The following is a 12979-nucleotide window of genomic DNA, read 5'->3' on the forward strand; positions in this document are numbered from 1 at the left end:
GGAGATGGTGAGCTCCCCATCCCTGTATTCAAGCAGGGGCTGGATGTCTCCTTACAGAGCATGCCTGAGCTGGAGAGTTGTACTCACATCTTAGTAGGAGAGGGCAGGCATGCTCTGTCACAGAACAGACATTCGGCAGAAAGTGGCCCGAACACCAACACAAGAGGCTTTGCGCCACCTGGTGAACATGGTTTTAAACTGCAGGCCCTTCCACGGAGAGAAGCCTGCAGCCTGAGTGTCCCTAGAATCCTAAGCAGTGAAACCAGAATAGAGTTTCTAAAGGTTTCATGAGGACCACAGGGTTTGTGAGAACTCAGGGGGGCGCCCTGCACCGGGCCAGGCACCAGCAGGCATCAGAGAGGTCACTAGTACAGGGAGGACTTATTAACAGGACTCAGGAGTTGCTGAGGCATATCCCTGGATTTGGAGGGAACACGTCCTTCCCACACTTTATTCCGGATTCCTGGGATGACAAACTGGGAAGCCACCTGAGGGCGGGGGAAGGGTGCAGGAGGAGGCTCATTTGTTCATTCCACTCATCTTTGTATTTGGGAGTGACCCTGAATTGTCTTTGCCTAGAAGTAAAAAAACCAAACAAAAAAACCTCCATGTTTTTGCTACATGGGTATCAGATGCTGAAAGATTTTGTCTGCCAAAGTGCATATTTTCATTATGTTTGTTACACTATTATTTGTTTATTATCTTACTGTATCATTTATTATCATCAAAGGCCTCTGTAACTGCCGGTAGAAGCCATGATGAGCTTCATGCATTAGCCTTACCACACGGAGTTCATTTAATGTGAACAGACGTGAAAACATCTGAGCGTCAGTGGGCCAGTGCAGCTCCATCTGAGGTGAGTGTTGGATTCGGCTCATCCCTCCTAAAACCCTGAAATGGGCCCCAGCTCCCACCTCAGACTCTGCTCTGGGCAGTGAACCACAGGGCTCAGCTGCCCCTGCGGGGAACATGCCCCCATCCCGGGCCAGCTGCTCCTCTCACCATTTCTCCTTCCAGTTTCACTTCATTCCTGAGAAAAGAGCACAGTTTTAATCAACTGTCCATCCCAAGCCTAGATCTGGGTGTCAGAGGCCAGTCGGGCTCCTGTGACGTGGTGCACAGGGCCAGCACAGGGCCTGGGACCGCGCTTCCCAGTCAGTCTGTTGGGTGAACAATTGAAGTCTCCCTGTGGACGGGTTTCAAGCAACGTTTTATATCCTCATAGCATCAGCTGCTGCATGAAATAGGTTATGCGCAGGTGGTGCTGTTGGGAGTTTCCCCCTGCATTCCTCATGGGTCAGACACAGGACGGCCCCCTCCCTCTTCCTAAAGGCTCTCTCCTCACCCTCTCAGGGTCTCAGCCCCAATCCTGGTCTGCTTCCCTGTCTGAGTGAGCCAGGCTGACCCCAGCATGAACTTCAGGGACCCCCTCTGCCCTCTGGCAGGGATGGGCCTCTGCAGTCTGCCCTGCTCCCATTTGCCCTGCACCCCGCATTTTCCCTGACCCCTCATGATCAGAAGGCCCTCCCCGACACTGCACCTCCAGACTTCACCCCTCCAAAAGGGAAGGAGAAAAACAGAGCAGAAGCCTGCCTGATCTCCTTAGGACACTCTCCCTGCCCCCACCCCCCAAGCAGAATTCACCAGAGCCTCTAGTTCTCCACATTCACCTCTCAGTGACCTCCCCCTGGGGACTGCAACAAAGTCGCTCATCAGCTACTTCTGCTTCCCCCACTGATGTGTGAACTTCCCAAGGGCAGGGCCCAGCTCTCCTTTGTATACCACCCCCAGCCCTCCCCACAGGAGCAGTTAATTTACAAGGATTAGGGAATTTAAAAAATTAAGATCACGATTAAAATATTTTGAGGACTTCCCCAGCGGTCAGGTGATTAGGACTTCAAGCTTCCACTGCAGAGGGCAGAGGTTCGATCCCTGGTCAGGGAACTAAGATCCCGCATGCTGAGTGGTGCAGCCTAAATAAATAAATAAAATTTTTTAAAATAAAAATATTTTTTAAACATGCACATTCTGATTTCAGGACAACCCACTTTAAAACTCCCCACCCAAATCTTGGGGCTGTCCCAAGAGTGGCTTAGTTCAGAGGTCATCAAACTGAGTGGTCAAGCCAGTGTGGAGGAGGGGACCGAGGGGACCTGACACCAGCATTGCACAGGGCTCCTCCTGAGCCTGGACCACCTTCACATTCACGACCAGACCCTGGATGGCTTGGAGACATCAGGACCTTGCTCTGTAAGTGTGTGTGTTTTCTGTGTGTCTCTATAAAACTAAGAGAACACTTGACTAGAAAATGTAGATTAACACCATAGGGAGGAATCAGAGGAAGAAGCCAAGAAATGCTGTCACAACTAGGATCCTGCATGAGAAAGATGTTGGGTCACTAGCATCAGCCCAGGTCTCCTGCAGTAAGAGCCTGAGACATGGCAGGGCCACTAGGATGGGAGAAAGTGCTGGACGTTGTACACCTTAAACTCACACAACATTATACGTCAATCATGTCTCAGTAAAGCTGGGGGGAAGTGCTAGATCTGGAGCTTCCTTTCAAGAGAAAAAGACTTTGTTGGCAAGAATCCACATAAGGAGGGACCTCCCTGGTGGTCCCTTTGGTTAAGACTTTGCCTTCCAATGCAGGGGGTGTGGATTTGATCCCTGGTTGGGGAGCTAAGATCCCACGTGCCTCGTGGCCTAAAATCCAAAACATAAAACAGAAGCAGTATTGTAACAAATTCAATAAAGACTTTAAAAATGGTCCACATCAAAAAAAATCTTAAAAAAAAAAAAAAGAATCCACATAAGGAGAAGGTGGACATGATGGAGCCCATGCTCCTGGGTTAGTGCTGTAAATGGCTTGACTGGATGGAGACAGTGACTTGTATCATGAACTTCTCAATATACTCACTTTTTTTTCATAAACTCTTTATTTACTATTGACATTAATGTAATCTGGCAAAAAAGGACGTGGCTGGCTACTTTTTCAAACCATGGGACTCTATTTCCTGCTTGTTAAGATGATTTGTGAGGAAGTGCATCTTGATATATGTTGTTTTCGGTGACCCACCACTTTTCAGGAATTTAATTGTGTAAAAAATGGATATAAACCCAGAGCTTCCTCTCGTGCCAGGTACACAGGAGGTGTTCAATTAATGTTCATGGAAGGAAGGGCTGAATGAATCCCTTTATTCCTGGCACCCAGGCATCCATCCCAGACCAGGGCCTAATGTTCCTGGAGAAACGGGGTGCAGCTCAGCCCAGAGCTGAGTGGAGAGTCCAGGGATCTGGGGTCTGGGGTGGTGGACTCTGCTCAAGCCCACTGCTCACTCCTGGCCCCAACCGTCCCAGCGTTGGGTGAGATTTAACACTCCCTGCACCACCCCGGCGTGAAGACATAGTCTTTGGGATATGTAGCTGTTGACAACCATTAATACAACAGCAGGCAGATGCCAACATCATAACTGGAAGAAGTGACTTATGACTCCATCCTCTCATTTAAACATCTACGTCTTGGACCCATGAGATGCGAGACAGTTAGAAATGAGGCACCGTGAGGAGGCAGCACGCTGAGCTGGGCTGTATGTCCTTGGGCATGTCACTCCCCCTCTCTGGCCTCAGCTGCCTTGTCTGTAAGAGGAGAGGCTGGACGAGTTGATTTCGATGGTCTCTCCCAGTCCCCTTATGTAGTTCTGGGCCGGGGATGATGAGAAAAGCTATGGGGCATGGGTTCATCCTGGAGCAAAGTCAAGGAGATGGAACAGTCTCAGGAAGACTAAAGGGGCCTAGGATTTTCCTGCTAAACCTTTTGGCCGAGGCCCCTGCCTGGCCCCTTCTAGTGTGGAATTGTCCAGGGCCCAAGATGGGACTAAGCCAGGATTTTCCCTGCTTATGAGCAGTCACAGCTTTGAGTCCCAAATCAGCTTCTTGGCAACAGTGACCCAAGGCCAGATCAGGCCCAGCCAGATGGGGGTGGGTGGTGGGGGTGTTTTCCTGACCTGCTGGAGGCAAGAGGCAGAGGTGGTTTCCTCCTTCCAGAAAAGAAGATTCGAATCCAGGAAGTTCTGTTTTCAATGAACTGAAAACACTCCCTTTCCTTTCTCCCCCAGCTTCCCCAGGGTTGCAAGGGCAGAGGCTCTGACCCCATCGGGAGGTACCTGGGGGGCTGGGGAACAGCGAGGAGAAGCTGAACCAATAGCAGAGGCATTTTCATGCTTTAGAGCAGCTTTGGGTTTGCCGAGTTTTCTTAACTCCTTATACGGCAGTCACGTCGTACTTCACAACTACTGTCTTATTCTAGTTTTCTGGGGATCCTGTGAGGTCGGGTTAGGAATAGCATCCCCATTTTGCAGATGAGAAACATGAGGCTCCAAAGACATAGAATAACTTGCCCAAGGTCCATTGGCAGATACGGGTATAGGAGCATAGGAAGCCAGGATGTGGGCGGGGTGGGCGATCTTTACTGGGTCATGATCAGAGTCACCAAGGACTGAAAACTGAGGACAAGGGAGTTGGGCCAGGTGAAATAAACTGTTTATGAAGATGCTGAGGGCAGAGAGGTAGGGCTATGGCCTCTGCTTGAGAAGTGCCCATTACATTCAGAGGCACTAAAAGAAAACAGGTCACAGCACTGTGTTCGAGGGAAGCATCCCAGCTCTGCAAGCCTCTGCCTCCATTTCCCCATCTTTAAACCTCCGGTGGTTGGTATGTGAATTGAATGAGATAAAATACAGGTAGAACCCTTGGCACAAGGCCTGGCACATGGTAAGCACTTAACTGTCAGGCATCATCTTTGTTATCATTACTAAGGTCGACAAAGCAGTAATTCTTTTTTCCATTTCATGCACCAGCCCCCTGAGGGTGGTTTTCATGAGCATGCCCATTTTGCAGATGAGGAAAACTGAGGCTCAGTGAGGGACTTCTGCTTCCTTCTTCCATAAATTGAAGGAATTGGGCTGGATGTTCTCTCAGCGACTGGCTTCCTCTCCTGAGCTGGGCAGGTACTAAGGGGCAGGGTAGGGAGAAAGTTCACTCCCTGTGCTCCCACTTAGCAACCAGGGCTGCCCTACCCAAAGAATGCCCCACAGTGTCCTGGAGGTGAGGCCTGCCGGTGCTCAGCTGTTCCAGGTCCCCAGGCAGCTTTGAGGTCTGAGACACCAGCTCTGATCCGAGAGTGCAAAACCCAGCTGGGGTTCCCTGCTGCCCTGGGAGGAGGGAGGAGGCCCCGAACAGCTAGCTGCCTTCGTGGGAGACTCAGTCTCTGCCCTGTTGGTGCCCGGTGTCTGGAGTACACATGTCCTTCACAGAGAGACTTCCAGCATCTCCTCCTTGAAGTCCACCCTGTCCTGCTCCTGGCTCTCCAGAAGCTCCCTGCTGCTGCCCTTGTCCTGATTGATCTTCCTGGGTGTCTTCAGAAATCTGGAATTCAGGCCCCAGCTGCAAATCAGCCCCTGCCCCAGCTGCAGAGGGCTTCCAGGCCATCCCACCCCAGCTCCACTCCCCCTGGCATCTTGGCCCCTAGGCCACTCACCTGAACAGGAGTTTCTGCCCGGGTTCCTTCTTAATGATGTTCAGATTATGGTAGGGGCACAAGGCATGTGACATCTTCTCATAGGTCACGTTCACCCGCTTCTGGAAGGAAAAGCAGCCCCACAACACCCCCCACTCCCCACTCTGCTCTTTCCGGGCCTGGGAGGGAGCAGGTTGGACTGGACGGTTTCTTAAGCCCCTCAGCCCAGGGGTCTGTTAGGGAATATGAAAGTTCTCATGCGTTGGGAAGGAGAAAGGCAGGGGAAGGCCAGGGGGAGAAACAATGGGATGGTTCTGTCACCTACTTGACTGAGACCCATGGGGCAGGAGTGAATTGCATGTTGCTTTTAAATGGCAAATGTCACAAGTAGTAACAAATAAATATATAGTTAGTAGGAGAGACAGCATGGTGGGGTAGCATGAGGGCCTTGCCACCTAGCTGAGTGACTTTGACCAAGTCAGTTTTTCCTCTCTCTGGGGGGGTGGACTGTGCAGAGTAGGGACAAAGAGGCTGGGCTTTGGTGTCAATTTAAGCCCCAGCTCCACCATTTGGCAGCTGTGTGACCTTGGATAAGTTTCTTTACCTCTCTGTACCTGTTGCCCCAGCTATAAAATGAAGATAAAAACATCGATCTCGGGGGCTTCCCTGGTGGCGCAGTGGTTGAGAATCTGCCTGCCAATGCAGGGGACAGGGGTTCGAGCCCTGGTCTGGGAAGATCCCACATGCCGCGGAGCAACTGGGCCCGTGAGCCACAATTACTGAGCCTGTGCGTCTGGAGCCTGTGCTCCGCAACAAGAGAGGCCGCGATAGTGAGAGGCCCACACGCCGCGATGAAGAGTGGCCCCCACCTGCCGCAACTAGAGAAAGCCCTCACGCAGAAACGAAGACCCAACACAGCCATAAATGAACCATAGATAAATAAATAAATTAATTAAATTTAAAAAAAAAAAAACATCGATCTCACAGATTTGTTGTGAGCATTAAATTAGCTAATCCATGAGAGCACTTAGCTTAACATGTGGTCTGTGCTCACTAAATGGAATTGCTGCTCTTGGGGCCTCAGTTTCCCTCCCTCCAGATAAGCACACCCAAACTTTAGTCATTTGCATCCTTCCAGCCACCAGCACTACCCAGAGGCCACAAAACAGGGTGGGGCCCAGAGCTACATGGTCTGGATTCAGGTCTCTGCTCTGCCACCTACTGGCTGCAAACACTGTGACAAGCTGATACGCCTCTCTGTGCCTCAGTTTCCCCATCTGATAATATCCACCCCATGAGGTTGTTGTGAGGATTAAATGAGTTAGTACAGGCAAAGCCCTCTGAGCAGTGCTTGCCATTTTAGGAGATGCTGTATATTACAGATGATCGTTATTGGCTTTTTGTTTGTTTTAATTTATTTAACTTATTTATTTATTTTTGACCGTGTTGGGTCTTTGTTGCTGCGCATGGGCTTTCTCTAATGGCGGCGACCGGGGGCTACTCTTCGCTGTGGTGCGTGGGGCTTCTCATTGTGGTGGCTTCTCTTGTTGCAGAGCACGGGCTCTAGGCACGAGGGCTTCAGTAGTTGCAGCATGCGGACTCAGTAGTTGTGGCTTGCGGGCTGTAGAGCACAGGCTCAGTAGTTGTGGTACATGGGCTTAGTTGCTCCACAGCAGGTGGGATCTTCCCGGACCAGGGCTCGAACCCGTGTCCCCTGCATTGGCAGGCGGATTCTCAACCACGGCGCCACCAGGGAAGCCTGATCATTATTGTTAATAGTTTTCTTTAAAGACTCTTTTTAACCTAAATGAATTTATTTATAGACTAGCACACTGGTTTTATATCACCACTGTCAATCATGAGATTGACAAAGTAGTTAAATTTTGTAATCCTAATGCTTACTAAAATAAATACTTAATTATTAGAATTTGGAGTAAACCACCTAAAATCCCCTGGCAGACACCCATTTAGGTATGGGCACTCCTCACGTTAGGAATGCTGGCCTCGGTCATCCCCAGGCCTTTCCAGCCCTGACAGCTGATGATCCTGCGGGGCCTGAGACCTGGGTTTCTGTCCCAGCTTCCTCCAGGGTACCAGCTTCCTCATCTGGCTTAACAGCAAATGATGCACAATTCATGTAAGCGTGCTTTGAAAGCCTCAAATGCTAAGCAAAGGTGGAATTAAGCAATTAGAAGGCAAGATTCCTGAGTTCCAGGGATAGTCCCCATCCTCAAGAAGTAACTGCCTGTCCCTTGGAATCTCCCAAAATAAAATGATCCCAACAACAGCCACTATGGAGAATATATGGAGGTTCCTTAAAAAACTAAAAATAAAATTACCATATGACCCAGCAATCCCACTACTGGGCATATACCCAGAGAAAACCATAATTCAAAAAGACACATGCACCCCAATGTTCATTGCAGCACTATTTACAATAGCCAGGTCATGGAAGCAACCTAAATGCCCATCGACAGACGAATGGATAAAGAAGATGTGGTACATATATACAATGGAATATTACTCAGCCATAAAAAGGAACGAAATTGGGTCATTTATAGAGACGTGGATGAACCTAGAGACTGTCATACAAAGTGAAGTAAGTCAGAAAGGGAAAAACAAATATCGTATATTAACGCATATATGTGGACCCTAGAAAAATGGTACAGATGAACCAGTTTGCAAGGCTTCTGAGACATAGATGTAGAGAACAAACGTATGGACACCAAGGGGGAAATGGAGGGTGGGGAGTGGGGGGATGAATTGGGAGATTGGGACTGACATATATACACTAGTATGTATAAAATAGATAACTAATAAGAACCTGCTGTATAAAAACTAAATAAATAAAATTCAAAAAAAAAATGATCCCAACACTTTTGGGGCTGCTGGTGAAGCTCCCATCAGTTGAGGCCTGTCCCCTAGTGCTGAGGGGTCCACTGTGACCCCTGCCCTGTCATGTGTGTTGAGACCATCCTGCCCACTGGCTGAGGTTCACCTTGTGGTTTCCCCAGAATCTGGCAAGCCCATTTGGATCCACAACTCAGAAGATCTTGGCATTATTGTCTTCCCACTTGATGTAGGGCTCGTACCTCGTGTCAGAGAGCAGCTGATACTTGTAATCCCACAGCAGCTGGCAGTCTGCAGTTGAGCACAGAGGGTGCAGACGGGGTGCCTTCATGGAGCTGTGAGGACAAGCATGAGAAAGGTGCTCTGGGGCTCTCGAAGCTGGGGCCCAGGCGTGCAGCGGGATGGTGAAGACGATGGTACTAACAGAAGCAGCCACACGTGGGCCTCATTACTCGTCTCATTCAATCATCCTGACTCTAACAGGTGGAGACCTTTACCCCCAGGAAGGGATGAGGAAATGGGCTCAGAGAGGTATGGACATATCCCAGTCACCAGGCTCCTAAGGAGCAGGCAAAATGGGGAGCCTAACCCAGCTCTTCAGACACCAAAGCCAACGCCCTTCGCCCGGGGGCAGGTGGCAGGGGCACTGGCCAGTGGCTGGCGGCTGGAACCCTGTCTCCAGGTCCCTCTCTGCCCCTGGCCCAGTCACTCAACCTCCTGGATCTCTATTAAATCAGGATTGTAACATCCATCCTATCCAGCCAGCACCCTAGCAGGAGGTTCTGGAAAATCGAATGTGCTATCATGAAGGGCAAGTGGCAGGGGGAGCCTGGGCGCAAGCTCTTAAGTCCCACCTGGGCCACCTGGCTCAGGCGTGGGGGGCAGGTTACCGGACTTCTTCTGAGCCATAGTTTCCTTGTGTTGGGTGATGTGAGGATTAAGTAACATAATCGACCAAAAGACCCTTAGCACAGTGCCTGGTACAGAGTAAGTGCTCAAAGAATGTTAAGCATTATATTAAAATTAAATAATTGTGTTTCAGTGACTCCCAGTCACTTTCAACCCAGGAGCTAAGCTTCTGTCCCCTCTGGGGTGTCTTAGGATAAATGTAGTGGCCCCACCATGACTAGAAAACACACTTTGGGAAGGCAGTCAGCTTATCTGTCAGTCCATCTGTTTACCTGTCTGTTAGTCAGTCCTTTAACAATGAATGTGGAGAAGTATATCACCTGATTAGAGCTCAGGCCCTAGAGCCAGACTGCCTGGATTCACACTTCAATTCTGCCACTTACTGCTGTGTGACCATAGGAAGGTCACTTAACCTCTCTGTGCCTCATTTTCCTTCTCTGTAAAATGGGGCTAATAATAACACCAACCTCAGAGGGCTGTTGTGGGGTTAAATAAAAGCCTGAGAACCATGCCTGGCACACAGTAAACACTCAACTATTTAAAAATAAATAAAGTTTTTGGGCTTCCCTGGTGGTGCAGTGGATAAGAATCCACCTGCCAATGCAGGGGACACGGGTTCAATCCCTGGTCCGGGAAGATCCCACATGCCGCAGAGCAACTAAGCCCGTGAGCCACAACTACTGAGCCCACGCTCTAAAGCCTGCAAGCCACAACTACTGAAGCCCACATGCCTAGAGCCCGTGCTCCACAACAAGAGAAGCCACCGCAATGAGAAGCCCATGCACCGCAACAAAGAGTAGCTCCCGCTCGCCACAACTAGAGAAAGCCTGCAAGCAGCAACAAAGACCCAAAGCAGCCAAAAATAAATTAATTTTTTAAAATTAATTATAAAAATAAATAAAGTTTTAAAGGGGGAGGGGGCATACTCTAGGCCAATCTGACTGTCTGAACTATGACTGGTAAATCGTCCCTGGCCTGGACATAGGGTGGGCTTGGCGATCCCGGGCAGCACTTTCTGCCTGCTGTGACCAGACTGTGACCAGCACACAGGACAGTCACTCCACACACCACTGCCCAGCACAGACCCTCTTATTCCCCAGATCAAAATAACCCTCCTCCTTGTTACCCACCCCTCTCTGGGACTCAGCCTCAGCACACCTCCCTCCTGTGTGCCAGGGGAGAACAGCCTCCTACTCACCAGTGATCCTGCCATCAGTGGGGGCCTGTGGCATCGTGGGGAAGGAGGAGACTCCCTCAGCCCTGCAGCTGAGCTCCACACAGTGAGATAAACTGAGGGACTCCTGCCTGCTGAGGGGGGCCAGCTGGCCAGGCCAGGGGCATCCACATGGAGCTAGCAAGCCCCAGGGCTGGTGGCTGCTGCAGGAGGCCCCGATCCCCTCTGCAAGCAGAGGAGCACCATCGATTCTTTGGGCCCAGAGCCTCCTCCCACCCAGACCCCCTCAGTGACATGCCCGGGAGCCCGTGGGGCTGCACTCCTAGTGCTCTCCCCACACCCAGCCCCTGGTTAGAAGGTCAGGGAAGCACTGGAGGGTGTGGGTGAGGGCCAGACAGCCCAGTTGCTAACCCTAGCTCCCAGACAAGTAACTTAGTTTCTCAAACCTGCTCCCTCATCTGTAAAATTGTTCACAATGCCAAGAGGTGACAGAGCCAGGTCCAGAACCCAGGTGCCCTCTTCATCCACCCAATAACTATTGATGGAGAACCTTCAATGAGACAGGCATTGTTCTAAGAATGTTGGGGACACATCACTAAACTGAAAAGAGCTTCTGCCCTCATGGAGCTTACATTCTAGTGGGGTAGGGAGGGGGAGGAAGACAGATGATTAAAATAAAAAAGGACATAGAAGTAGTATACAATATGGGGGGAAGGGATAAAGCACTACTGTACAAGGCAAATAGGGAATTCTGGGAAAGGCCTCACAGACATGATAACGTTTGAACAGACACCTGAGGAGGTAGACGAGTGAGCTATGTGGGCATGTAGAGAAGAGATTGCAAGGCAGAGGGAACAGTAAGTGCAAAGGCCCTGAGGCAGGGGTGTCTCTGGCTTGTTCAATGAGCAGGGAGGCTGGTGTGGCTGGAGAAGCATGAGCAAGAGGGAGAGGAGTGGGAGAGGACAGCTGAGGGCAGGGAGGTCGTTGTATGGACTGGGGCTTTGACGAGTGAGATGAGAGCCACTGGAAGATTTTGAGCAGAGAAGTGACGTGACCTGACTTATGAATCTCTGGCTGCTCTGTTGAGAATAGATCATAGGAGATCAAGGGCAGAAGCAAGGAGACCAGTGAGGAGGTTCTCCAGAGGAGACAGGGGCTGGACCCTGGGCAGCACTACAGGTGTGTGAAGTGGTTGGATTCTGGGTAGATCTTGAAGGTAGAGCCAGCGGGAGTTGTTGACAGCTGGGATGAGGATGAGAGAGAAAGAAAGTAATCAAAAATGACATCCAGCGTTTTGGCCCGAGCAATTGGGAGGTTGCAGCAGTGAGTAAGGACTGGGAGTGACATGAACAGCCCTGTGTGCAGGTCCCTGGAGACCCTGAGGAGAGCAATTTCCATGGAGAGATCAGGAGGAGAAGAGAGGGATGCCACATAACCCTCTGCTGGAGAGGAGAGCAGAGAAAGGGGGAGATGAGAGGCAAGGCCCCTTGGCTAGAGGACAGTCCCAGAGGGCAGGGGTGAGAGTTGGGGAGGCAGGGCAGGGGGAGATGGGGAGCTTGGCCCACACTGCTGCCTCTTTCATCATTTTGCCTGGAAGAAGCTCTGCTCTCTGATGAGGCCAATCTGGGGGAGGTCTCAGAGCCTCCTCACCTTCCAGGCAGCAGGGGAAGGGCTGAGTGGGCACCCTCTGCCTGAAAGCCCTTCCGAAAAAGGGCCCACGTGCTACAGCTTGCCGCTGGGTCTTGATGTACTGGAGCAACTCATACAGAACGTCAGCTGCAGGTGGGGCGGGAGGGCAGGCTGCTGACCAGGTGACAGCTGGCATGTCCCGTCACAAGATTCGTGCTGATGGAGATGCTAGGCAGAGGCCGTAGGATGGAAATGGGGAGGGGAGAGGGAGGGAGCAGGACAGCTCCCCCACCCCCGCTCCCCCGGGTTTGCATCAGAGAAGCCAGTGAGTGACCCTGACCTGAACCCAGGGAGCGGAGTGGGCAGTCGTCCTTGGTGAGGATGCAAAGGGCTTGGCCGTTCATCTCAAAGTCCTGCTCCCTGGCGTGCTGCAGAGAATACTCCTGCTCAGCCAAGTGCAGCCAGCGCAGCTCGTCCTCTTTGCTCGAGAGCACGGGTTGGATGGGGTTGACGGAACCCCAAGGAGGTGCCCAGAGAGGAGGGCTTGGCTACGGGGTGCCTGTGACTCTCTGGCTCAAATCACCTCACCTCACAGAGGAAACAGAGTTCAGCCTTCAGCATCTGACGAGGCACTTCCAGCCTGGTCGGGTGGCCCACAGTGGCCAGACAGCCTCACAGGCTCTCTGCAGTCTGACTGCCCTTTGTTTCTCCACAGGCAGAACTACCTGGCTTGACTCTTGGGCTTGCAGTTTGCAAGCCACAGGCCTGCGTGGGTGTTGGCATCTGGAAAACGGGGCTGGTGGTCGAGAACAGTGGAGCGTGTAAAAGTGGCAGTATTTGGGTGGGCGGGCTGTGGTCATTCCTGCCCTTTCTCTTGAGTTCTTCCCCAACTTCCTTCTTCC

At 51.1% G+C, this 12979-nt stretch overlaps 1 protein-coding gene across 1 annotated transcript in view; it reads right to left on the bottom strand.

The window, feature by feature from the left end:
• Positions 1 to 5306: 5306 nt before the first annotated feature.
• Positions 5307 to 12979, bottom strand: part of ETV7 (ETS variant transcription factor 7) — a 42764-nt gene continuing 35091 nt past the window's right edge. Inside the window, 8 exon segments of the mRNA XM_057555766.1 lie at positions 5307 to 5424; positions 5537 to 5637; positions 8514 to 8656; positions 10473 to 10584; positions 10587 to 10625; positions 11733 to 11890; positions 12099 to 12224; positions 12418 to 12620. Of these exon segments, the coding sequence (XP_057411749.1) occupies positions 5307 to 5424; positions 5537 to 5637; positions 8514 to 8656; positions 10473 to 10584; positions 10587 to 10625; positions 11733 to 11890; positions 12099 to 12224; positions 12418 to 12620 (1000 nt within the window).

Source organism: Balaenoptera acutorostrata, chromosome 10 (assembly GCF_949987535.1).
Source record: "Balaenoptera acutorostrata chromosome 10, mBalAcu1.1, whole genome shotgun sequence".
In the NCBI taxonomy this organism is placed as follows: domain Eukaryota; kingdom Metazoa; phylum Chordata; class Mammalia; order Artiodactyla; family Balaenopteridae; genus Balaenoptera; species Balaenoptera acutorostrata.